At 43.0% G+C, this 25,273-nt stretch overlaps 1 protein-coding gene across 1 annotated transcript in view; it reads right to left on the bottom strand.

Moving 5' to 3' along the window:
* Window positions 1-11,370, bottom strand: part of NTM (neurotrimin) — a 768,470-nt gene extending 757,100 nt beyond the window's left edge. Inside the window, exon 1 of the mRNA XM_026709160.2 lies at window positions 11,221-11,370. Coding sequence (XP_026564945.2) covers window positions 11,221-11,302 — 82 coding nt within the window. The 5' untranslated portion in view covers window positions 11,303-11,370. The remainder of the gene's footprint in view (window positions 1-11,220) is intronic.
* Window positions 11,371-25,273: the final 13,903 nt, after the last annotated feature.

Here is a 25,273-nt window from a genome sequence, read left to right as displayed (position 1 = left end):
CTTACAGACTTCTTAGGAACGGGGTGATGTCAACAGTCAACAGTCTAAGGTTAAAGTTTTTGGGGTTTGAGGAAGAAACCACAGAGTCAGGTAGAGTATTCTAGGCATTGACCACTCTGTTGCTGAAGTCGTATTTCCTGCAATCAAGTTTGGTGAGGTTTATCTTGAGTTTGTATCTATTGTGTGCCTGTGTATTGTTGTGGTTGAAGCTGAAGTAGTCACTGATGGGTAGGACATTGCACTGGATAATTTTATGTACTACGCTTAGGTCGGACCGAAGGCAGCGTAGTTCTAGGTTGTCTAAACCTAAAATTTCAAGTCTGGTGGAATAAGGTATTCTGTTGCGAGTATCTCTGGACTCTCTCAATTGTATTAATGTCAGATATGCAATGTGGATTCCAGACAGATGAGCTGTATTTGAGAATTGGTCTGGCAAATGTTTTGTATGCTCTAGTTGGTCGTTGTGATGACCCAGAGCGTAACACAAATGTAACAAAATCCAAAATGTAAATAAATGTCCTTTAATGCCTCCAATTTGACCCCACTGTTCAATAATTCTCAGTTGGAGATAAAACATACTCAAAAATAGTCTTAAAAAGAAAGCAATACAGTCCGAATTTAATGAGAAGATAGAGGTGAAATAAAAAAAAAAACCAAACAAACTACAATGATGAAATTTACATAATGGAACAAGAAAAGTATTTACCAAATTCAAGGAGATAACAAGGCACCGTCTGTTGGAAGGACGCCAACCAAGATAACTTCAGACCAAACTAAAACACACTTTGTTTCCAGCGTTTGTCAGTATGCAGGACCAAACTCTTATTCAGTTCTCACACCTGCATCCCTTGCAGAGGATCAAGGCCCTCTCCTCCCAAGGAGACCACGTCTCTCTCTTATCCTCTCCTCCCTGCATGCCCTAGGATGGAGAAGGGATGGGCCTGGGTCTTCCTCTGACTGCTCAGCCAGCCTCTGCCCTTCTGCAGCCTCCTCCACAACCTCCAGAGACACACTTCCACTCCCTGTCGGTTGTTCCTCCTCTCCCTCAGAGTCAGTCTTCACCAGGGGCATGACTGTACTACAATATTACCAGAGATAAAGCTATGCAAGATTAGGTTAACAACACTTAATGCCTTTTTGGCAATGTTGTTACAGTGGGCTCTTCCAACCCACTGTAGACTCTGGAAACTATATAAAACCACATCTTGTTTTCATGCAATTTTCACAGGCTCAGGAGACCTCAGGTGATTGTGACTTTCTTGCACAACTTCCAGAGCATCTGGAGACCATGCTAGACACATGACCCCTTCTTTGTGAAGTCTCCAAAAGCCACACAATCATATGATTTCAAGAATAATCATTGTTGGATGTTGGTGTGTCACCTTTGACTTGTATGTCATGGGTTCATCACCACAGGTCGAGGAACAAGCAAGCTATATTCAAATTTTGCTCAAGCGTTCATGGCACAAGACCTCGAATCTTTCAGAGTATTGAATCTCACAAATTAAAACCACACATTGGTAGAGAACTGGCACATTTTGTGAATTTCTTCGTTCACTCAAGTGGCTGGAGTACAGCATCTAGCACGTGCATGACACACATGTCCACACAAATCAAAATATAATAATAAAAAGAAAGTGATACATATTTTACCTCTAATGGGAACCAACCTCTGACAGTTAAGGTCATTCCTTCACTTTGAAGAACATGAATCTCTCAGTCCTGGAGAAATCTCTTCTTGGCAGAAGAAACAACACGTTGTGTAATTGGACTATCAAATAATTTTATGACATTGGCTCAGAATGAGAAAGCTAATAGTAAATAAAAACATTGTAAATTTACATCAGCTTTAAAACCTTGCGAGTATCGTAAGGGTGTTAATGGCACGCCATTATTCAGAACTAATTTTCTTGTAAATGAGAGTTAACCGTTTAGTCAGTGCTATGATCTTAACTGCAAATGTCTTCACATGGCTCAAAGTTATGCCATCCCTCTGAAGGGTGGGAAGAGCAGATGAGGAAGTGGGGATGAGGAGAAAATTATGGAAAACATAACTTGCACTTCTTGCTATTCTCATTAACTCTGCTTGAGGGATGCTTTAAAAGATAATGACAAAATTGAATTTAGCTAAATTGTCCAGGCACGATAGAAATCACCAATGATAATGCCGTTCTTGGATACTTTCCTCTGTGTAAATTTATGCAGGGAGAAGATTGCTAGGAGCAGTAAATAAGACACCAAGGCAGAGGAACAAAAGACTACAGCCAAACACCAACGACTGGGAAGTATTAAAATTGAGCAGTGATAGGATTGCAGGAAAGGTGGGGGAGGAATGCAACCCATGGATTGTGGGGCAAGATAAGCAAAATATGTTGCTTTTAGGTCTTATTTTGCTTATCCGTTTCCTTCCTGCATGTAAAGAAGTGTCCCTTTTTTTTCTGTAGGAAAGAGTGGGAGGGAGGGACAATGCAGGGAATTGCAGCTCCAGTTTAAGAAAGGAGTTAAAAATTGGGGAGGGGGGAAAGAGAGAGATTGGCAGTGCACTGACTTGGAACGTGGACTGCTTTCTAAGCAAGTCAGCTAGGCAGATGGAAGTAGGCCAGGAGACTGCAAAGTGTAACAAAGACTAAGTGGGCTTAATGAATGTGATATCCAGGCAGGCTGACCCTCTTTGGGAAAACACCCTAACAAATTTTCCCATTCTACATCACGAGATACCAAATGCAATTAAAAATAATAATATTTCCCCCCTTCAAAGGATTCCCCTCCCCAAGAGGTTCAATGATGGGAAATCTAAATAGACTCTCTTTCCCTTTACACTGATCTGGTTGTCTGCAGCCTTCCTGGTTTCCCATTTTTCAACTCTTTAGGAACCCATCTGTTGAGGCTTGCTCAGTTCGGGAGCTAAGAGGAAGACAAGCAACAGCAAGCTATGATGCTAATGTCTTCCGATTTCCCCCAATTCATAACCAATTCCAGTTTCATCCTTCACCTCTAAACCAAATGATGAATATGATCATGGCGAGAGAAGGAGAGACAGAAGACAGCTCTAGATTTCATCTTCTCCTTTCCTGGGGTCATAGTACTCAAGAGCTTCTTCGTTGTGTTGGTGTCAACCTTGGGTTGTTCCTGTTCTAACAACTGGAGAGCACATGAAATTGTCCAGATGGTTTGGAGGGGAACAAATGTGGTGGCCTTGAAACTGCATCAGAACATCTGGTGATGGGACCTCTGGACAATCTAGTTCAATAGCAATAACAATAGCACTTAGATTTATATACCACTTCACAGTTTTTTTACAGCCCCCTCTAAGCACTGTACAGAGTCAGCCTATTGTCCCCAACAATCTATCCTGTAATCTGCAACTCTTACACTGAAAAACATATGGAGTACACAACTCGATCAGGGCAAAACAATAGACGCAATCTACATAGACTTCTGTAAAGCCTTTGATTCAGTGGTACACAACAAACTAATCCTAAAACTAAAATCTTATGGTATCTCTGGACAACTGCATAACTGGATAGAAGCATTCCTGTCAGACAACAAATGGTCAAAATTGGGAGTGTCCTATCAAATTCTGTACCTCTCAATAGTGGTGTCCCCAAGGAGGTGTTCTAGGACCAACTCTCTTCATACCCTACATAAATGACCTCTGTGATCATATTAAGAGCAACTGCGTTCTTTTCGCTGATGATGTAAAGCTGTTCAATACCACAGACAATACTGTCACTCTTCAAAAAGATCTTGACTATGTATCAGAATGGTCAAAAAATGGCAACTTCAAATCTCAACAAATAAATGCTGTCTTATATATTGGCAAAAAATATCAGAAAATAAAATAAAAGCTGAATAGTCAAGACCTTGTTGATGATCCAAGCTCTGTCAAGGACCTTGGAGTACTCATCTCTAATGATCTAAGTGCTAGAGCCCACTGTAACTACATAGCCAAAAAGGCATTAAGAGTTGTTAACCTAATCCTACGTAGCTTTCTCTCTGGTAACATCACACTACTAACCAGAGCATACAAAACATTTGCCAGACCAATACTCTAATACAGCTCATCAGTCTGGAACCCACATTACATATCTGATAATTAACACAGTTGAGAAAGTCCAGAAATATTTCACAAGAAGAGTTCTCCACTCCTCTACTCGTTGTAGAATACCTTATGCCACCAGACTTGAAATTCTAGACCTAGAAAATCTTGAATTACTCCATCTTCGGTCTGATCTAGGTATGGTATATAAAATCATACATTGCAATGTCCTACCTGTCAATGAATACTTCAGCTTCAACCATAACAACACAAGAGCACACAATAGATACAAACTCAAGGTTAGCTGCACCAAACTTGATTGCAGGAAATACGACTTCAGCAACAAAGTGGTCAATGTCTGGAATACTCTACCTGACTCTGTGGTTTCTTCCCCAAACCCCAAAAACTTTAACCTTAGACTGTCTACTAGTGACCTCTCCCCTTTCCTAAGAGGGGAGCGTGCATAAGCGCAACAATGTCCCTACCATCCCTGTCCTATTGTTTCTTTTATTTTTCTTATATGTATCCATGTATTCATAACTATGTTTTTTCTTATACCTATCATCTTGTACGCGATTGACAAATAAAATAAATAAAATAAAATAAATCTGGATCCTCATTTCAATGACCTCAGAAGGATGGAAGGCTGAGTCAACTTTGAGCCTGGTGAGATTCAAACTGCCAAATTGCAGGCAGCCAGCAGTCAGCAGAAGTAGCCTGCAGTACTGCATGGCTCAATGCTTCCCAATCCTGGCTAAATTACCCAAAATTGGGTAAAAGTGTGTGTGTGTGGGGGGGGTTCTTTAGCTTAATGATACACAAACCTGTTACATCCAAAGGGGACATTTAAATCAACTTAAAAGAATATTAAATATATTTGAAAATCTTTCAAAGGCTTCCTATAAAGGCAATGAGATAAAGATCATTCGGTAATATTGTTTCTTATAATACAGATAGCTCTTAAGTTACAACCAAGTTACTGAACCACTGTTCAAAGTTATGACAGTCCTAAAGGAAAGACATATGACTGGTGCTCGAAGGCTTTGTGATAAGTGGTTTAGAGGTAATGAAGGAAAAGAGTTAAGGTCTGGTACAGTGGTGGGATTCAAAAATCCCAGCAACCGGTTCTCTGCCCGGTTGCTGGATAGGCGTGGCCATGGTGGGAATGGCCCACTGAAACTTCTGGGAGGTCCAGAGTCCGCAGGCTTCCCTCGGGCCTCTGGAAGGGTGAAAATGGCCTCCCCGGGGCTCCAGAGGGCCTCCGGAAGCAGGAAACAGGCCCATTTCCAGACTTCTGGGACTCCCAGTTCATCCTGTTTTTCACCCTCCCAGAGCCTCTGCATGGACCTTGTACTTACCTGCATCCAAAATGGGTTGCATGGAGACTCCTGGGAGGGGTGGGGTGGGTGGGGCCAGCCAGTTGGTTCAACTACCGCTTCAGCAAACCAGATGTAAATTTAACATCCAGTTCATGTAAACCGGTCTGAACCGGTAGAAATCTCACCCCTGCATCTAAGAAACCTGACAGTGTAGTTACTACATCTTAGAAGTGCAACTGTACATCTTTGTAAAACTGTAACGGCGTATGAGAATAACCTTGGAGACAGGAGGAGGAGTTGCAGTCTAGGCAGTGGTCAGACTAGATGATAGCCCACAGAAAGAAAGAGGGCAGGGGAAGAATCTCAAAGAGGAAAGGATTTTCAGACTTGGAAGATTCTGCTACGGTTACTTTACAATAAAGATAACATTAGTACTTATCATTTTGATTTCCTGTCTAAAGTACTTCAAAGAACTTTAGTAGAGTAATTATTGAAGAAATAAATACTTCCAGTACCAAACTTTTCTTTAAAAAAAAATCTAATTTACCATCAAAAGAAAGGTTGGGAGGACTCTAAAAATAAGACCCAAAAATTTAAAGTCTCTTTTGCACATGACAAATTGTAGAAGGAAAGCTGTGTTAGTTTAGTGTAACTCAAAATCATAAGGCATCTGGTAGCAGGTCTTCAGATTAACACATTTTTATTAAAGGGCACTAACTTTGTAAGTTGAAGTTCAGAATAGACCTTTTGTTAAAACTTTGTTAGCCTGAACAAATGCTACTTGGGTTCCTTCTCATTTTTATAAGGAAGGAAATTTGAGGGCAGGGTGGGAATTAAAGCACTGTGCAACTTTTAAATAGAACAAGGAATGGTAATGTTTAAACTCCCACGACCATGTCAGCAACCAAGTTTTATTTTCTTTAAACCCCAGCTAAGCTGTACAATTTTCTCTTCCTTGATGGAGCCAGCACTTCAAATAAAGGATGGATATACTTTTCATCAGTGCTCATCCGTTCACAAGACCTTCCCCAATTGACTTAAAGCAGAATGTAAGAAAAAGGGAATTTGGGCACTGGGAAAAGATTTCCAAAACTAAAACCAAAATTTTAGTTTAACAGAAAACTAAGCAGATTTCATAATACTCTGTCTCACCTTTATCTTTGATTTCTAAAGTTGGTCTGTCCATCTCTGCATAGACTAATATTTTCCTTATTATTTCACTTGCTGTAGAGGTATCTTCATTCTTCCAGTTTTGGACATACACCAATCTCATAGCTTTATATGTATCATTAAATATTTTGTTCCTTTTACTGTATTTCTCGTTAATAATTCCCAGTAAGAATGTTTCTGGTCTATTTTCTGGTTAACCATTTCTTCTATTCAAACCTTTATTTTCCACCAGTATTTTTTTTATTTTTATACATTTCCACCACATATGGAGTAAAATGTATCAATGGCTAGAGTCAAGGAAAAAGAAAGAAAGGGTTGGTGCTTTATAGGAAAGAAAGTTAAAGTTTTGTAAACCACAGAGAATGGGATATAATAGACAAATATGAGATGATACGAATGTATAAGTATAAAAGATGGTTGTAAATATGTATATAATTGTATATAAATGTATATAAATGTAAATAGAAATAATATGCAGCTAGCACTAAACTAATAACATAAGGGAAAAAGGAAATTAACTGTTATATGTATCTCTCTACTATAGCTTTTATGGCCAAAATGATGGCCAAGAAAGTCGCACTGTGTCCAATTGTTTTTAATGTTTATTCAATAAAATTTATTAAAATTTTAAAAAACCAAGCAATTTAGTAAATAGAAATATGTTCTTGTAATAGTTCATCACCAGTCAATTGTGCAAGTAACTACTTTACAGTTGCTTGAAAAAAAAAAAAAAAACTTCGTTGCTATGAAGGATAGTTCTAGCAAGTTCACCTGATACTTGCCTGGTTTATATATTTAGATAATCCATATATTTCATGTCTAGATAACAGATTCCAAAGATTTTTTTTTTTTAAAAAGTAGAACCATCACAAGGTATAACCCAAATTGAGATGCAAAACAAATCCAGTCTTCACAAATGAGATATAAACTGAAAAATTGATTTCACTGATTAATAAATAGAATAACACAAGGGGAGAATATATAGACCCCTTACTGAAGCTATACTTTATCAACTGTGATTGGTGTAAAAACAAAAGTTGTTACAGTTACAACTGGATGGTGATAAGGATGAAGCTTGCATTCAACAAACCTAATTGTTTTCAAAACATGTTAATAGCTGAGGTCATGCATGGGGTCTAACCACACGTCCATCTTGATCCTTGCTATGCAAACAGATTGGCACTGTCTAGAGGTACCAAATATTTTTTTCCCTCCTATTCTTGCCTGGAGATAGAACATCACTCCTTCTCCTTACAAAGCCAACCATTTAATATTAGATATCGCCTTTCCCCCCAAAATCCAGACTTTTTCCAAACCTTATTGAGATCAGTAATGGCAATTTCCTTAGGTTTTTTTTTTTTTTAAAGAGGATTTCTCCCACCAAAGGTGCACCCCCATCTATACTTTAAGCTTTCTCCAAACCAAAAACAAACAAACAAGTAAGCATTGTTATACCTAGTTACTGCCTAGATGGGAAACTCCAAGGCTGTTGATTACATTGAGAAATTAAAATAATATCTATTAGCAGAAGGTAATAGCAAATCACTTCTGGATTACTGCCAAGGAAACAAAATAAAAAATGTTCAGGCTTCATCCAAAGTTTAGCCCAGCTCAAGGGAAACTTATTTTTTAGAGTGACATAAGCCCTGGTAAGCAAGCTCTGATATCTTGAATATTACATCATCACTAGTTACAAAAAGTCTATCAGTAACCAGTCTACTTGGTAACTTTTAAGCACGTGGCCTTCAACACTCAGAATTCTGGGGAATTCTGGGAGCTGAAGTCCACACATCTTAAAACTGACAGGGCTTCAGAAATACTGATCTACACATCTCTTTGGAAAGATCTTGAGTACATGCAATCACAATGGAGATAGCTGAGGAATTAAATCCTTGGCTACAGAGGAGAGTAAGGCTGATTGAGTAGACCCTTGAGGGCTACTTAAGGTCAGACGTTGTAGTAAGGAGGGATTAGCACAACTGTAGCTACAGATGACAGCATTTTATTTTAATATGAGTATTTCTACTGCTGTAAATCCAAGGGGGAGGAGGGAAGGAAGAAGGATGGATCACCATTAAAAGAGGCTCCTAACGCATAAAGTGTTCAGCAACTGAGGAGTCCAGGATGCTTACATGGCATGGAACATGAAGTAAAACAAGATAGGTAAAACAACAAGATAGGTAAAACAAGACTACTGACTTTGGAATTGCATCACCATTTTTGAGTTTGGGAAATACGGCAGCTTGGTAGAAGGCTGCATCTACACATAGGGCTTGACATACCGAAGCAGGTGACAACTTTGATGAGCCAAAGTTTGGCCAAAGCCAAAGCAATAACAAATCTATTGCCACATTCAAGCCGTTAAAAAAATCCTCGCTCAACGGCCACTAAAGCTGACAAGTCTTCGGTGAGCAACAAATGTATGCATCCTCCAGTGTCATAACTCCACGGTTCCAGGGCAGCCACCAAAAGCTAAGGGGCCACCACAGCATCGGACAGCCATTCTGGACCACCACAGCAGCACATCTGTAGGGAAGCTGGAGCCATCTCCTTACTTCTTGGGGAGGGGGGGAGGAGGGAGAAGAGGAGAAACAACGTGCACCAACATTTCCAGATGGTTGCGCAAGAGCTAATACAAGTTGACACATTCACCAGCATGGAAGCAGAAACATATGGGTCCACCACCAGTCATTGCGCCCCCCCGTCAGTCCTCAGCATAATGCACAAGGCAGCCCAATTTGGCACAGGCCAGGTTCTGCCTTCCACACCCCCATCCCACCCCCGGCTGTTGGTACAAGTGGCAAAAGCGGTCAACTCCGCATTTCCTCCAGCTTCGAAGTAAGGCACATCCCCTACGGCTTTTTCCTACCATCTTTCTCCTCCGTTACTCTGCAGCTCCCCCCCAAGGAGTAAAGGAAGACGCTTATCAAGTCCATTGACCTGGGTTGGTGGGGTCAGGAATGGCCACAAGTAGGGCATTTAATCAAATGTATAGGCAGGCTTCGTGCCAGTTGAAAAGTGAAAATCTCTTGGCGGGCGGAGAAGCAATCCAAGAGGAAGCTCTTCAGTCTATCCGTGATTCCTCCCTCCCTCCCAACCACCCACCAGTCCAGAAGTCAGGCAGCCTGGTTTAATCAGGGTAGACAGATGGACAGCTGTCAATACCCAGCCTCTTTCCCTTCCCCCCTCCTCCCTCTTTAGGATCTATATAGGAGAAGTTTTCACGCTTTCCTTAAATTTACAGGGCAGCAGTAGAGCAGAGATCTGCACAGGGGATGTGCCCCCGTGAAAAATAAACCCGTGTGTCTCGCGCGTTGGTTGGGTGTGCACGTTCATAAGTGTGCAGGGGACAGAGGCGGAAACAGGCAGGATTCCCTGCCCGAGATGTTTTCGTGCACAGGAGCAATCTTGGAGAGAACTCAAAGCTGCAAAGGGGGGTTGAGGCGGGGAGAAGAGAGAAGAAGGGGGATTGAGGGGGGGAGATTTTCATCCAGCTATTTATTTAAATTCCACTTTTCCTCAAAGATAGGGAAGAATTGGATGTTCTTCTATCCCCTCTCTGGCTCCAGGTCTCTCTGTCCCTCTTTCCCTCCCCCCCCCCTTCCTCTCTTTCTCTCTCCCTCCCTCTCTTTCTCTCTTTCTCTCTCCCTCCCTCTCTGCCTCTCTTTCTTTCTCTCTCACCCCTTCTTTCTCTCTCTTTCCCTCTCTCTCTCTTTCTTTCTCTCTTTCTTTCTCTCTTCCCCCCACCACTGCTTTGGGCAAATCGATCGACAGAGAAACGTTGATTCCAACCGAGCTTAAGATGCGCCCGATCCCTTCATTCTCCACCCACCCGTCCAAAAACAGCCCAACTGCGCACAACACGCTGGGAACAAGGCTCAGCGCCGCCTTTCCCAAAGCCCCAATTCGCGGGTGTTATTCTATCAGGCGGAGGGGAGGAGGGGGGAGGTCGGAAAGGGTGGAGGGGGCTGCATAGGATGAGCCTTGAGCACCCATTGGCATCGCATCGAAAGTGAAGACGGCGGGAGGGGGTGGCGAGGAAGAAGCGACCGTATAAATCACACCTGTCCGTCTCCTCTCCCTGCCTCCCACAGCCCCCAAGCCGCCTCCGCCCTCGCCTTCCCCGAACAAACTAGCAGAAGTTTCGGCGGTCCAAGTTTTCTCTCCCCCTTCTCCCTTTCCGACGGCAGGCAACAAGAGGCCTCTGCACATCTTGGCCAGATCGAGGGAGGCTTAGGAACCCATCCGGCCCGGGCGGGGGCTGGGGGGCAGGGAGGAAGGAAGTGGAGGAGGAGGTGTTGACACACACACACACAAACACACACACAGAGGGGTACCTTCCCCCCGCCCCAGGGCCGCGCACCGTCCCGCCGGCGCTGGCCTCAGCTCCGCAACTCCCCGAGAACCCCGACGGAGAAACTAGACGGGAGAAACGCGAGTCCTCCGCTGGCATCGCCTCTGGTACCCAGGCAGAGCATCCTCCCCCGAGCCAAAATAAGCAGGAGAAGGGGGAAAAAAATTTAAACGAACAAACAAATGTAATAATATGATTTTTTTAAAAAAAAATAGGGGGGGGGAGGGAGAGCGAACCCAAAGAGGAGTGGAGAAAGACAGCGCCCCCTTCCCCCCCCCCCCCCACATCACATCTTCCACCCCAACCCCCTCCCACCACCAGTGGATAGACCCCGGTACCTTGGAAGAGGAAGACCGACGCCATCCCGGCCAGGGTCGCCCAAAAGAGAAGGTGGTTAATTTTTGCCAGAAGCCAAGACATCCTGGAGCCTGGAAGGAAAGCCGGTCGCGTTTGGGGCTCTCGCCTCCCTCGCGGCGGCGGCGGCGGCGGCGGCGGTAGTGGCAGAGAGCTCGGGGAGGGGAGGGAGGATGGGTGGGCTTCCCTGCTGCTTTCCCCCCTGCCGGCTCGCGTGGGGTGGCCGGGAAGGGAGAGGGTGGGTGGGGGGAGGGATGCCGTGGGAGGCTGAGAGTGGGGCGAAGGACGGGGTGGTGGGTGGTAAGAAGAGAAGGCTGATGCCTTGGGCTTTGAAACGGGGAGGGGAGGGAGGTTGGGGTTGGGGTGGGTGGGTGGGTGGGGAGGGTGCTGTCAGTCAAGGGGAAGGTCCCACGCGGGAGTCCCGAGCCCGGCTTGCTCCGCCACGCGCGTCCGAGAGCCAGCCAGCCACGCGCGCCCGCTGCTCCTCCGGAATCCGCCTCCGTCTCTCATGGTCTGGCAGCCCAGACGCGCTCCGGAGGAGACGCGGCCGCGGCCAGCCCTCCACTGCGGCGCGCGTACTCATTGGTTCGCCGCCGCCTGGTTTGATGGAGACCCCCGCGGGCGACCTCGCCGGCTCGCCTGCCGACCCCCCCCCCTCCATATAGGGGCGTAGCGGCGGCGGTGGGGTTGGGGGCGCTTTGGGGAGTGGGGGGGGTGAGGCTGGCTGTGCCCCAACTCTCCGGCGGCTGAGATGGGTGGGGAGACGGTGAGGGGGGTTTCTCACTGGGGTTGGGGTGCTTGGCCCTGGGGTGGGGGCGGGATGAAAAGGAAGCCCCAGTGAAGGAGGATGTTTGTAGGAAGGGGTGTGTGAAGCGAGGGCCCCTTGGAGGAGTCTCTGAGAGGGGTGGTTTGCTTGAAGACCTCTCGGGGCCCAGCTGGGTAACATCATCAGTGCTAGAAGGGGAGGGGAGGAGAAGGAGGTGGGAGGGAGAAGGAACAGGAAGGGGTGGAAGAGGGGGAAGGGCGAAGAGGAAGGGGAGGAAGAGGAGGAGGAGGAGATGAACATGAAGAAGAAGAGGAGGAGGAAGCAGAAGGAGGAGGAGGAAGAGAGGAAGAGGAAGGGGAGGAAGAGGAGGAGGAGAAGATGAACATGAAGAAGAAGAAGAGGAGGAAGAAGGAGGAGGAGAAGAGGAAGAAGAGGAGGAAGCAGAAGGAGGAGGAGAAGAAGAGGAGGAGGAGGAAGGGGAGGAAGAGGAGGAGAAGATGAACATGAAGAAGAGGAAGAGGAGGGAGGAGGAGGAGGAGAAGAGGAAGAGGAAGGAGGAGAAGGAGGAAGAAGAAGAAGAAAAGAAGGAGAAGAAGAAGGGGAGGAAGGAGGAAGAAGCAGCTTTTGTTCTCTTTGAGCTTGCTAGTTTTCTTGCAGGTGTGTTTCATTACCCAACTAGGTAATATCATCAGTGCTCTAACAGAGAGCACCAAGGACCTCCCAATCACTTGGCATTTGTCGGGCATATGAATATAATAAGTAAAATAAAGTTGTGATTCTGTTAGTATTTTTTCTTAGCTTAAGAGAGACCACACGCTTCCTTACCGAAGTCCCTTTTCTGGTTTACCTCTATCCCCACAATCCCTCCAGGCTGGTAAGCGTCTCAAAGCAGGAACTGAATTACTGATGGAATTCCTCCGTTGAACAATTTTACCTTCACTGTTTTCCTTTGAAAATCATGTCTATTGATCTCCTCCTAGGACAGCACCAATTTCAGCTGCCAGCTCTCCAGAGGAATATCCTGCTCTTTGGATTGGAGGCGAAAGGGGACTCTCTTTCTACCCCACTGGTTTTGGTGAGGTTGGATAATACAACTTTAATGTATTCCACGAAGTACTTCCTGGCTCTGTAAATCGCATTGTCCTTCTATTATTGCAACTGTGATGGATTATATGTCATCCAATTGGTGTCAAGTCTTAGCAACCAAGCGGATATACCTTGTCTTGCATGATTGGTCCCTAGGCTGGCTTTGCAGGTTCTCCAACAGTCCTCTGTAGTCAAGTCCATCTGCCTTGCTACCGTCATCTTCTGATCTTTCTTTCCACCCAGCTCTGCAGATGTCTCAAGCAGACTAGATCTTCACTCCAATAAAATTTCAGTTTTGAACTAGACTCTTCATCTCCTGAGAAGTAGATGCTCCTATCAGATTTCTTCCATCCCCACAACTTCTACCCATGGTATTCCTTGTTCTTCCTCTCAAGTTCTGCACAAACTTATGTGTTTCCCATATGGGCTGGCTGGGTATATCTTCAGGGGCTTGCATTTGTGTTTCAGATTGGATTGCCTTCTGATGTGTGGCAATTCCATTTCCTAGAATCCAGATTAGGAAGGTATAATGATTGGCAAAAAAAAAAAATGATCTCAATCCACCAGAAAGAGTGATGCACCTGTTGAAATTTTAAAATCATGCCAGATGAGCAGCTTCTTAGGCATCCAAGTAGGAATCATCAAGATATGTCATGGGTCATTGTTAAATGACCCAGATGATGTATTCAAAAGCATAGGAGTGGTGCAGTGGCCTAGAGGCAGAGCTCTTGCCTCACAATACTACTACAAAACACTACTCTGCTCGCTCCATCCAGTAGCCCAGACTCAATCTCACAATAGATTATGGGATCATTCAAAGAAGATGAGGATGTATTCAAAAGCATGAAATTCAAATAATTGATGTATGTCATAAGACAAGGAACAACTCATGCCCTCCCCACCAGGGAGGCTTGGCTAGTCCATTTTCCAGAGCTGGTCTCTGAGGTTCTATAAATATAAAAGCATAATTCATACAGATCAGGGTGACAAAGCAGCTTTGCTCAAAATCAAAATGTATGCACTAGGCTTGGCAGTTGACCATCACATTTTCTCTTGGCACCGATGTCCTGAACTGAATCTCTCCTACTGCAACTTCTTTTGTAATTTCCTAATCAACCTCAGCACAGCCAAAGCGATGGTTTTTCCAGTAATATAATACCTTATGGCTGTGAGAGTTTGGGCCATAAGGAGGACTAAGTGCCAAAGAATTAATGCTTTCAAACTGTGGGGTTGGAGCAGACTCTTGAGAGTCTCCTTGGACAGCACAGACCCCAGAAAGAGCCCAGAAAGATGGAAGGCAAAAGGAGAAGAGGACAACAGAGGATGAGATGGTGATGAGAGGATGAGATGAGATGAGATGAGATAGTGTCATTGATGCAACAGCTGTGAGTTTGGGCAGACTGAGGGAGACAGTGGAAGACAGGAGGTTTGGCATCCTATGATCCACGGGGTCAGGAAGAGTTGGACACAACGACTGTATAACAACAACAAAAAAATAAACCTTGGAAGTTCAAGACATACTTCAAGGTATCTTCTTCAAGTAGAATCTGCCCATCTTCTGTGTTCAACCCTAGGAAAATCTAGAGGTGGAAAACCTAGAATAAGGAAGTGGATTTTCTCTGCAGTAAACCTGAAGAAGATCCCTACATTTTAAGAAAGCAGCAAAGATGGTACTCTGACAGGATTTTCTATTCCATTTCCATTTTCTACTTCTAGCTTTCTATTTTCTTTTCATCCAACTTTTTGGTTCAACTTTTCACTTTTTTTTACCTGGATGTTTAACTATTTGCATTGGTTCTGGTATTCTGATTACAAGCTGTCTAGAAGCTACCGATGAAGCAGAATATAATGTATGTAATGCAAGTGGTCCTCAACTTACAGAGACAAATTGGGACCAACATTCCCATTGCTAAACAAGGTAGTTGGTGAAATGAGTGGCGCCCAATTTTGCAACCTATTTTTTGGGCATGGTTTTAAAGTAAATCACTGCAGTTGATACATGAAACTGGCTTTCTCCCATTGACTTTGCTTGTTAGAAGCTGGCTGGGAAAGTCACAAAAAGTCACTGCCTAGAAGTACATCTTTCTATCCAAGGACTCCCAAAGGAGTCCTGTAGGTTAAAAGGTGCCATCTTTACTATATGAATGTGACATCCATGCAGCATCTCAGGATCTCTGCAGAAGTCAAGTGGCTGCTTTCCATATCAGCAACTATCTCATTACTCCGACTGTTACCCATGAACGTCTGCCTGGCATGGAGCTTCTTCAGACACAAGAGTCAAAACTTCTGTCCTTTCTTTGCTTCCATTTTAAATGAGAGAGGGGGAGGGAGAGAGGGAAAGGAGGAGGGAAAAGCAGAGGTTTAGTGATTAAGGCAGGCTAGAAAGTGGGAGACTGTGAATTCTAGTCCAACTTTAGCCATGAAAGCCAGCCAGGTGGCCTTGGGGAAAGAAAGAAAGAAAGAAAGAAAGAAAGAAAGAAAGAAAGAAAGAAAGAAAGAAAGAAAGAAAGAAAGAAAGAAAGAAAGAAAGAAAGAAAGAAAGAAAGAAAGAAAGAAAGAGAAAGAAAGAAAGAAGGAAAAAAGAAAGAAAGAAAACGGAAGGAAGGAAGGAAGGAAGGAAGGAAGGAAGGAAGGAAGGAAGGAAGGAAGGAAGGAAGGAAGGAAAGTGTGTGTGTGAATTATGCTGATGGGGAAATAGTCCCACCTTAACCATGAAAGCCAGCTGGGTGGCCTTGGGGAAAGAAAAAGAAAGAAAGGAAAGAAGGAAGGAAGGAAGGAGAGAAAGAGAGGGGGTGGGGAAGAGAGAATGAATTATGCTGATGGAAGCTTCCCCATGATTGACAGGTGATTCACGAGCAGAAGAACAAGAACATACAGAAGCATAGCTCTGACATGGTTCCCTCTTCGTTATACTGGGCACTGCCAAGTTTGTGAAATATTGCAAGAGTCAGGTTGCAAGCGCCCACAGGAGCAGAGCAATTTCCTGTTATCTGCAGACTGATAACCCTCAACACCCGAGCAAGAGAACTACACGCCTCTTCTTGTTCTTTGCGTTATTCCTGTCCTATTATGGGGTCCGCCATTTTGCATTTCACCTGCCGTTTCATCCAGTCTGCAGTGCATCTCGAGCGTCATTCAGAGTTTTGATGCACAATGATGCGAATGTTGAAACCTCGGCTGACTTGTCGCATAGTCTGACTCCTACCCTCTTTCCTTTCTTATCCGAGCTTGGGGCCCGCAGTGGTGGCGTTTAAGTAAACCAGGAAGCTTTTGGTCACTGCAATGTAAATTTTGGTCCCCATGATGTAAAAAAAGATGTTGAGATTCTGGAAAGAGTGCAGAGAAGAGCAACCGGGATGATTAGGGGACTGGAGGCTAAAACATATGAAGAATGGTTGCAGGAACTGGGCCTGGCTAGTTTAGGGAAGAGAAGGACCAGGGGAGACAGGAGAGTAGTCTTCCAATATTTAAGGGGCTGCCACAGAGAGGAGAAGGGGGTCAAGGTATTCTCCAAAGCCCCTGAGGGCAGGACAAGAAGCAATGGGTGGAAACTGATCAAGGAGAGAAACAACTTGGAACTAAGGAGAAATTTCCTGACAATGAAAACAATTAATCAGTGGAACTGCCTGCCTCAAGAAGTTGTAAATGCTCCAACACTGGAAGTTTTTAAGAAGAGACTGGACAACCATTTGTCTTAAATGGTGTAGGGTTTCCTGCCTAAGCAGGGGGTTGGACTAGAAGACCTCCAAGGGTCCCTTCCAATTATTCTATTCTATTTCTATTCTATTTCTATTCTATTTCTATTTCTATTCTATTCCTATTCTATTCTATTCCATTCCATTCTTATTCCATTCCTATTCTATACTAGAATACTTTATTGGCCAAGTGTGATTGGACACACAAGGAATTTGTCTTGGTGTAAATACTCTCAGTATACATAAAAGAAAAGATACATTCATCAAGAGTCAAGAATCATAAGGTAGAACACTTAATAATAAAGGGTACAATAAGCAATCTAATCATACTAGGAAACAGTCAAATAAATTGTAAGGACACAAGTGGCAAAGTTACAGTTATACAGTCACAAGTGGGAGGGGATAGCTGATAAGGAGTGATGAGAAGGTTAATAGTAATAGAAGTGCAGACTTTGTAAATTGTTGAACCGTGTTGAGGGAATTATTTGTTTAGCAGAGTGATGGCATTTGGGAAAAAGCTGTCCTTGTGTCTAGTTGTTCTGGTGTGCTGTGCTCTATAGTGTCATTTTGAGGGAAGGAGTTGAAACAGTTTATGTCCAGGATGTGAGGGGTTTTTAGATATTTTCACGGCCCTCTTTTTGACTCCTGCAGTATACAAGTCCTCGACTGAAGGCAGGTGGGTAGTAATTGTTTTTTTCTGCAGTCCTAATTACTCTCCGAAGTCTGTGTCTGTCCTGTTGGGTTGCAGAACCAAACCAGACAGTTATAGAGATGCAGATGATAGACTTAATTCCATTCCTATTCCATTCCTATTGTTATTGTTATTGCTATTCTATTCCATTCCATTCCATTCCTATTCCATTCCTATTCTATTCCTATTCTAGCACCAAGGAAAGCTAAAATCAGCCAAGGTGGCTTTTGCTGTACGGGATGGCAATCCCAAGGATCGCTACAGGAATGCAAATAGGGTTGAAGGCAGAAGATAACAGTGGACCGCTTTATCCCAGGCCTTTCTCTCTGTCTGCAACTTTATATAAATGACGCCCATCTGGGAGCCTAATTAGAGAGCAAAAAGGGGACTGTCATTTCCTTCACAAAGGTTGGGCTCGAAGTTCAAATGCAGTTCATAGCATCCTTAGCAGCTGATCCTACATAAAGAAGCACGGTTTTAGGGAATGCAATAATGTTGTTTTTCCCCCTTGGCTTGAATCATTTTGGTTGCAGGTGGTGAGAATTTCATTTGCAAATGCTTCCTAAGGTTTGTTTGTTTGTTTGTTTTTTTACTTTGAGATAACTGCAGAGGCTGGAAAACCTTTAGTAGTTTATAAACTTTGCAGGGCCATTTCAGGAACAAATGGTAATTAAGTCACTCATTTTTATGGACCGAGACCAAACTATTTATGCTTTTTTTTTCCTCCCATGCAATTAGGCAATAATGTTAAAAAAAAAAAACATTCCTTTCTTAATGAATTCTTGAACCCTGTTCCTTTTTTTTTTTTAAAGAATACCTTTCTTTGAATCTGCATCTCTCTTCACTTGTTCTCCTGATTATTGTGAACATAGTATTTTATGGGCATATTCTCTGTGGAGCTTTGTACCTTTTGAAAATTACTCAAAAACCTTTCAAAGCTTGTATAAACACAACTTATCTCTGTTAATAAAGCAGATTTTGTTGTTGCTGTTTTTCCAGGCTCCGCTGCGAGCCTGAAAATAAGCTGTAGATGCTTTACGAATCCTATTTTTAAACTGGATTCTTAAAGCAGCCACAGCTTTTTTTTCAAAAGTCACGTGTTTAACAAATAACAGGGAGGTATTATATTTGCAAAAAGGCCTGAGATACTCCTGAATAATTTGCAAAGCAAGGATAGTTATAATCCTTGATATCTGTGCCTTAGTCAGTTGGAACCTCTAGGAAAATAGGTACTAATAATGCTTTTATTATAAAGTTAGTAACAGAAATCTGAGCATTGCTTTCTCTTTCCCGCCATCTTCGTCAAGTCTTGAAAGGGTCTTGTTTTGAGGTGTTTACATTCCTGCCCTGGATTCGCTCTTCTTATCTAATGGTTGTCTTAGTAACTTCCTTCTGTTCCACAAGGCCAGTCCCTCTTTCCCCTACAATGACATTAGACAATCTGTTGCATGTTAATTCAGTAGTAAGCCCTATCCCTTGGGTAGTTTAGACTTCCAGAAAAGGATTTTTCATCAATGTTTAAAATTTATTTACACCATTTGTTATCTATTAACTTTGTAATGTATGTGGGAATGGCCTTGAGGGATGGAGCAGTGGTTTCCTAGGGAACAATCAGGGGAGGAGCCTGTGGTTCCTATAGCCTAGAGGTGGAGCTCTCACCTCACAATCAGGAGGCTCTGGGTTCGATCCTAGGTAGAGGCAGATATTCTGGGGACAATGAGAATATATCTGCTGAATATAACTCTGCATTGGCAACGGGAAAGGCATCCGGCCAGTAAACACTCAGCTCCATTCAGGTGCCCAGCCTCCACCCTGCAAGGGATTATGGGGGTCATTAAAAGAAGATGATGATCAGGGGAGGAGCCTAACAGGGAGGGGGAAAAACTTAGGAAGAACCCCATCCTAAATGGATCAGGTAGCCAAAAGAAATGATAAGAGATGTGTACTTGCAAGATTCCATTAATGCAGCCTTACAATAAAGTAGAATTAGCTTATCTGGGTGTATTTCCTACCTGGTTTACCTAGGATAAAAATTTCCACTAAATTACAGATAGTCCTCAATTTAATTCTTTTAATGACCATTCTAAGTTACAAAACAGCACTGGGAAAAAAAAGTGTCTTACGACCATTTTTCACACTTACAACTTCCTTTGCAACATCTCTCCCCCGTGACGTGACTTATATTTGGATGCTTGACAATTGATGGTTGCACTATTTGTGATGGTTGCAGTGTCCCAGAGTCACATTTTGCAACTTTTCCAACAAACAAAATCAATGGGGAACCCAGATTTGTTTAATGACCATGCTACCAATTTAACAGCTGCAGCTGTTTGTCATTTAACAAATGCGGCGAGAAAAGTTATAAAATGGGGCAAAGCTCACTTAACACATTTCTCACTTAGCAACATCAACTTTGGGCTCAGGTGTGATCGTAGGTTGAGGACGACCTATATAGCACAAGGTATTTCCTATAACTCAAAATCATTCATACATTATGGGATCATCTCATTCAGCATGCGATCCCTAACTGTCTCACCTTTCTGAGTCAGCCAAGAAGGTAAAAATATTAGCAACCAGTGAAGACACCAAGCTGAGTACATGTGACTCTGATTCCCATTGCCTCTGCTTCTACATGGCCTCTACTTCGACTCAATTGGGAGGCTTCCTGTTTCAATCCTTACCTGTTGAACAGTGTGATGAAACAGTTGCATCACCGTTGGGCCATTGCCTCCTGGCCAACGCCTCTCCGTTGACTGACATGTGAGGGGTCAACTCTGAAGCAAACCTGGCTGATGCCATCTTTTCCTGCCTCATAGTTGCCACAAACTTTGAAAGGCAGAAGGGAGGGGGGGAAGTAGATAGACCAGCTACCAGTCAAAAAAAAAGTTTTCTTGTGGGAACCAAGGTCATCTCAATAGGTGGCAAGTGAAGGAGGAGAGGAGTGACCCAGCAGCCTCTCAGTTACTTTCATTGGACAATGTGACCAGAGACATCTGGGGAGAGAAATAATTGTTTTCACTAACTGTGCCGATCTGATGTATCCAATAAACACATTCTTTGAGGAATCTATCTACCTCGGAGTTTTGATTTTGGTAGATGTGTTACTTGGAACCCTGACATGAGGAAGTGAAGTTCCCTTGCTCGCACTAGATTTGGAAGACCATGTTCAAATTTCTACCTGAAATGACCATTGCCTGCTCCCCCAAAGGCATGCAGTGATAGAACCTCCGTACCTGGGCTGCAAAATTCTTGGCATCCGCTAGATGGCATTAACGCCTGTACTTTTTCTTTTTTTTTTTTTTTTTTTGCATTCTATTGATCATCTGGATCCTTCACAGTCCGATATGGTAGCTCCACTATTGTGACCAACTGCTATGATGGCTCATTGCCTCTTTATGTAAGGACTCTTGCCACAGATTGTTAATTCACCCCATGCTTTTTCTAAATGAATAATATCATCCAATGGCTGGAACATTTCCTTTTTGGAGCCTTCTGCTCTTAGCTTTGTGGAACATCAACTTTTCATGTTGAACAGCAGGTGGTGTTCAATGGAATGCCTCCCCATAAACATTTAATATCTGTTTTCCTCACACTGGCTGGTGTGCCTTTGCTGATATAAAGGCACTGATGGGAGAGCTGCATGTAAAAAATACGAGGAGACAAATATTGGAAACAAATATTGTCATATATACACTAACCTGTCTCAAATGAATTTGAAGCATGCATGAAAACAGATATTATCCACGAATCCATACAATTATTATATCTCTGCAGAATACAAACACAAGCATAGAACCATTGTAGAGATCCAGGGATATGGCCTTGAGGCAAATATTCAGAAACCATTATGTTAACAAAGAGGACATAAGTGTTCCTTATATCCTGGGAAGAGGTGTAATAATTAAGAAGAGATTCAGGTTGTTCCTCCCTGTAGAAAATGAGCAGGCTGGGCTTGAGGGTGGGGTTAAATGTGTCATTAGTTTGGATTTGTTACATTCCCACAAGAAACTCAAGCCCAGCTTCCCCCCTCATGAATTCTGCTGATCCTTATCTAGTGCCAGTTTGGTTTGAGCATTAATAGATCAGATTCTTGTGCATAAATAGCAAGTTGTAAACTCTTAGTGTTCTGAACTCAACTCCTGTTCCTGGTTACTTGTGCCTGACACTCCCTGACACTCTGGGTTATAAGAGGGAAGGGAAGAAAAGCACGGTCAGATCTGCCAGATTCTGTTCCTAGCCCTTATCTCAAAATTTATACTTCTGGCCTTCCAATGGAATGTGTTTCCTGATCTGGTCTACACCAAAGGGCCAACAACCATCATACTAACACAAAGACATATACTTTTGAGGCTTTCCTGCTAATTTCTTCATCCTTCGGTTTTGATAATCCTTGATAATCAGCCCGTGTCTCCTTGCTGCCTGTTTTTAAGTTCTATTTAGCTTCAAGAGAAATGCAATATGGTTTTCAATGGGCAATTCCTTTCTCTTGTTTGACCAAGTTGATATTTTATGACAAAAATGTCCTGCAATCAATGCAAATAAATAACTCAATGATCAACCTCTCACTCAACAAAAGATCTCTTTAAGATATCTATCTATCTAACTATCATCTATCTATCTATCATCTATCTATCTATCTATCTATCTATCTATCTATCTATCTATCTATCATCTACTATCCATCCATCCACCTACCTATCATCTACTATCCATCTATCTATAAATATATCTATCTAAATATCTATGTCTATATATCTCCCTATCTCTATCTCTATCTCTTATCTCTATCTCTATCTATCTATCACTAACCATTAATCCATCTAGCTACCTACCAGCTATCATCTATTATCCATCCATCCATCCATCCATCCATCCATCCATCCATCATGTATCTATCCGATCTTATCTATCTATCTATCTATCTATCTATCTATCTATCTATCTATCTATCTATCTATCTATCTATCTATCTATCTATCTATCTATCTATCTATCTATCTATCTATCTATCTATCTATCTATCTATCTATCTATCTATCTCTTCCTGACTGCCGATCTATCTATCTATTTACCTACCTACCTACCTATCTATCTATCTACTATCCATCCATCCACCTACCTACCATCTACTATCCATATATATATATATACACACACACACATACATACATATACATATGCATCTATATATATCTATATCTATATATCTATATCTATCTCTATCTCTATCTCTCCATCTCTATCTCTATCTATATCTATCACTAACCATTAAGATAGATGATCTACCTACCAGCTATCATCTATTATCCATCCATCCATCATGTATCTATCCATCGATCTTATCTATCGATCTTATCTCTCTCTCTCTTTCTCTCTCTCTCTCTCTCTATCTATCCATCTATCCCTCTATCCCAAAAGCAAGCCGAGCTTCTCCTTTTTCCAGATATGAGGTTTCAACCAAGCAGAAGCAAAAGCTCATCTTCTCTAATTAACAATCAGGCGGGCGGAACCTGGCAAGTGCCTGACACAGAAATTCTCAATCAGAGCAACTGCCTGCCTGGCTGGCAACGAGGCTTCTGGCTGTTCGCACCTGGGGAAGATTGCGGCTTCAGTTTCAGCATCACCTGGCCAGGCTCTCAATGTGTCAACTCACTGCTTGTGGTAGCAGGTTGGTATTAAATGCCGCCTGCCTCCAAATCCAAATAAAGATATGAGAAAGAGTTGGCAAACCCAACCGTCTATTCATATTTTTCCAGCAAGGCAAGTTTATATTATAGATGTATAACATCTATGACCAAACACCCCAAAACAGTGCAGGTTACAAAAGAAGATTAGTAACAGTATTCCAATGGTTTTGTATTGGAACGGGATTAGAATTACAATAGAAAGTAGAGTAGAGTGAGAAGCAGAAAGGAGAAGAGAGGGGAGGGGAAGGGGAGGAAGGGAAAGAGGGGAGGGGAGGGGAAGGAGAGGAGGGGAAAGGGAGGGGAGGGGAAGGAGAGGGAAGGAGAGGGGAGGGGAAGGAGAGGGAAGAGGAAGGAGAGGGGAGGGGAAGAAGAGGGAAGGAGCGGGGAGGGGAAGGGGGAAGGAGAGAGTAGAGTAGAGTAGAGTAGAGTAGAGTAGAGTAGAGTAGAGTAGAGTAGAGTAGAGTAGAGTAGAGTAGAGTAGAGTAGAGTTCTCAAGTTGTTACCACCACAGTTATAAGTTGTGATGGATGTAAATTGGGTAAGCAACTGGTCATAAGTCAAACACAGTCCTGATTTTGTGGCCTTTCTTGTAGTGGGTGTTAAGCAAATACCACACTCATAAAGCAACCACTATGGCCATGAAATGGATGCTGCAGTCATTAAGCGAACCCAAGGTTTACTATGATGCAGTTTTGCCAAGAAAACAGAAGTAAAACCAATTGCACAATGTGGTCATCTGAGCATAGGATGCTGCAAATGGTCATAAATGAGAGCCAGCCCCAATTGCCAAAAGTGTGGTTAGAGTCATACAGTCACAAGTGGGAGGGGATGGGCAATAAGGAATGATAAGAAAATTAATAGTAATAGTAATGCAGACTTAGTAAATAGTTGGACAGTGTTGAGGGAATTATTTGTTTAGCAGAGTGATGGCATTCAGGAAAAAAACTGTCCTTGTGTCTAGTTCTTCTAGTGTGCAGGGCTTTGAGGGTTGTTTTGAGGGTAGGAGTTGAAACAGTTTATATCCAGGATGTGAGGGGTCTGTAGATATTTTCACAGACCTCTTTTTGACTAGATTCAGAGGGTTCCACTAGGACACCCCACTCCACACTCCAAAAATAAAAGGCTTAAGAGAAGCATGCAACCCTCAGGATCCAGATTACCAACCCCTGAGGTAAAGAAAATAAATAAATAAAGGAGACATCCGATATGCAGGAATGGATTTGTTAAACTAACCTGAAATCCATCCCGGGGTTGAACACAAACGGAGGATGGAGGTGGGGAAGAGGTTGACGGTCTGTGAAAGAAAGATACCAATGGTCAGAGAGACACTTGCACAGCGATGCATAGCAATGCTTTCTCTTTCCTGCGCACACTTACGCACACTGATACCCACTTCCCTTTTCTCACCATACACAGATGCTACTTTTTTTGTTCTTTTAATTACACCTCCTGCTGATCAGAAAGATAAGCCCAAATGGAGCAACGGGATGATGTGGAGCAGCCTATAAGTTATTCATAAGCTCCAACTTCAGCGCTTCTTTTGCAAGATACCTTCAAAACATATTATTCATCTGTCACCTCCTACCAGTATTCCCCCTCCTCCACTCCATTGGGATGAGAGCAGGTAATTGTAGGAAATACATCAATGCCAACCCAAGCAACTTGTGTACTTGACGAGGCCACCTTTGTCCTCTGGTCGGGAATTGAAAGCTATCAATGTCCGAAAAGGCAATTGGACTTTCTTGGGTTTCCTTACCCCTTTGAAAATGTTTTGTTTTTCATCCAAGAAACTTCTTCAATTCTAACAATCAGAATGGTTCGAATATTGGGTAGAATTGAAGAAGCTTCTTGGATGTCCCAAAGGTGCTTTTTCTGGAGGCAACTGAACTTTCTTGTTGTTCTTCTTCTTTTGAAGACATTTCACTTCTCATCCAAGAAGCTTCTTCAGCCCTGACTGGATGAAGGGGAATGGAAGGATTTATAGTTCTTGCAAACGGCTGGTCATTTGCATCCTTTTTAGAGAGTCGTTGAAGCACTTGGAGGTTGATTTGTGTCCTCAGGGTCACCTGAGTTGGTGCTCCTGGTTTCTTTAGTCTGCAATTTTTTTCTGGA

This window comes from Pseudonaja textilis, chromosome 9 (genome assembly GCF_049901715.1).
Source record: "Pseudonaja textilis isolate UNSWEBS1 chromosome 9, rPseTex1.2, whole genome shotgun sequence".
Lineage (NCBI taxonomy): Eukaryota > Metazoa > Chordata > Lepidosauria > Squamata > Elapidae > Pseudonaja > Pseudonaja textilis.
Note: the sequence above shows the minus strand (reverse complement) of the source record. Positions and strands in the feature narration are given on the sequence as shown.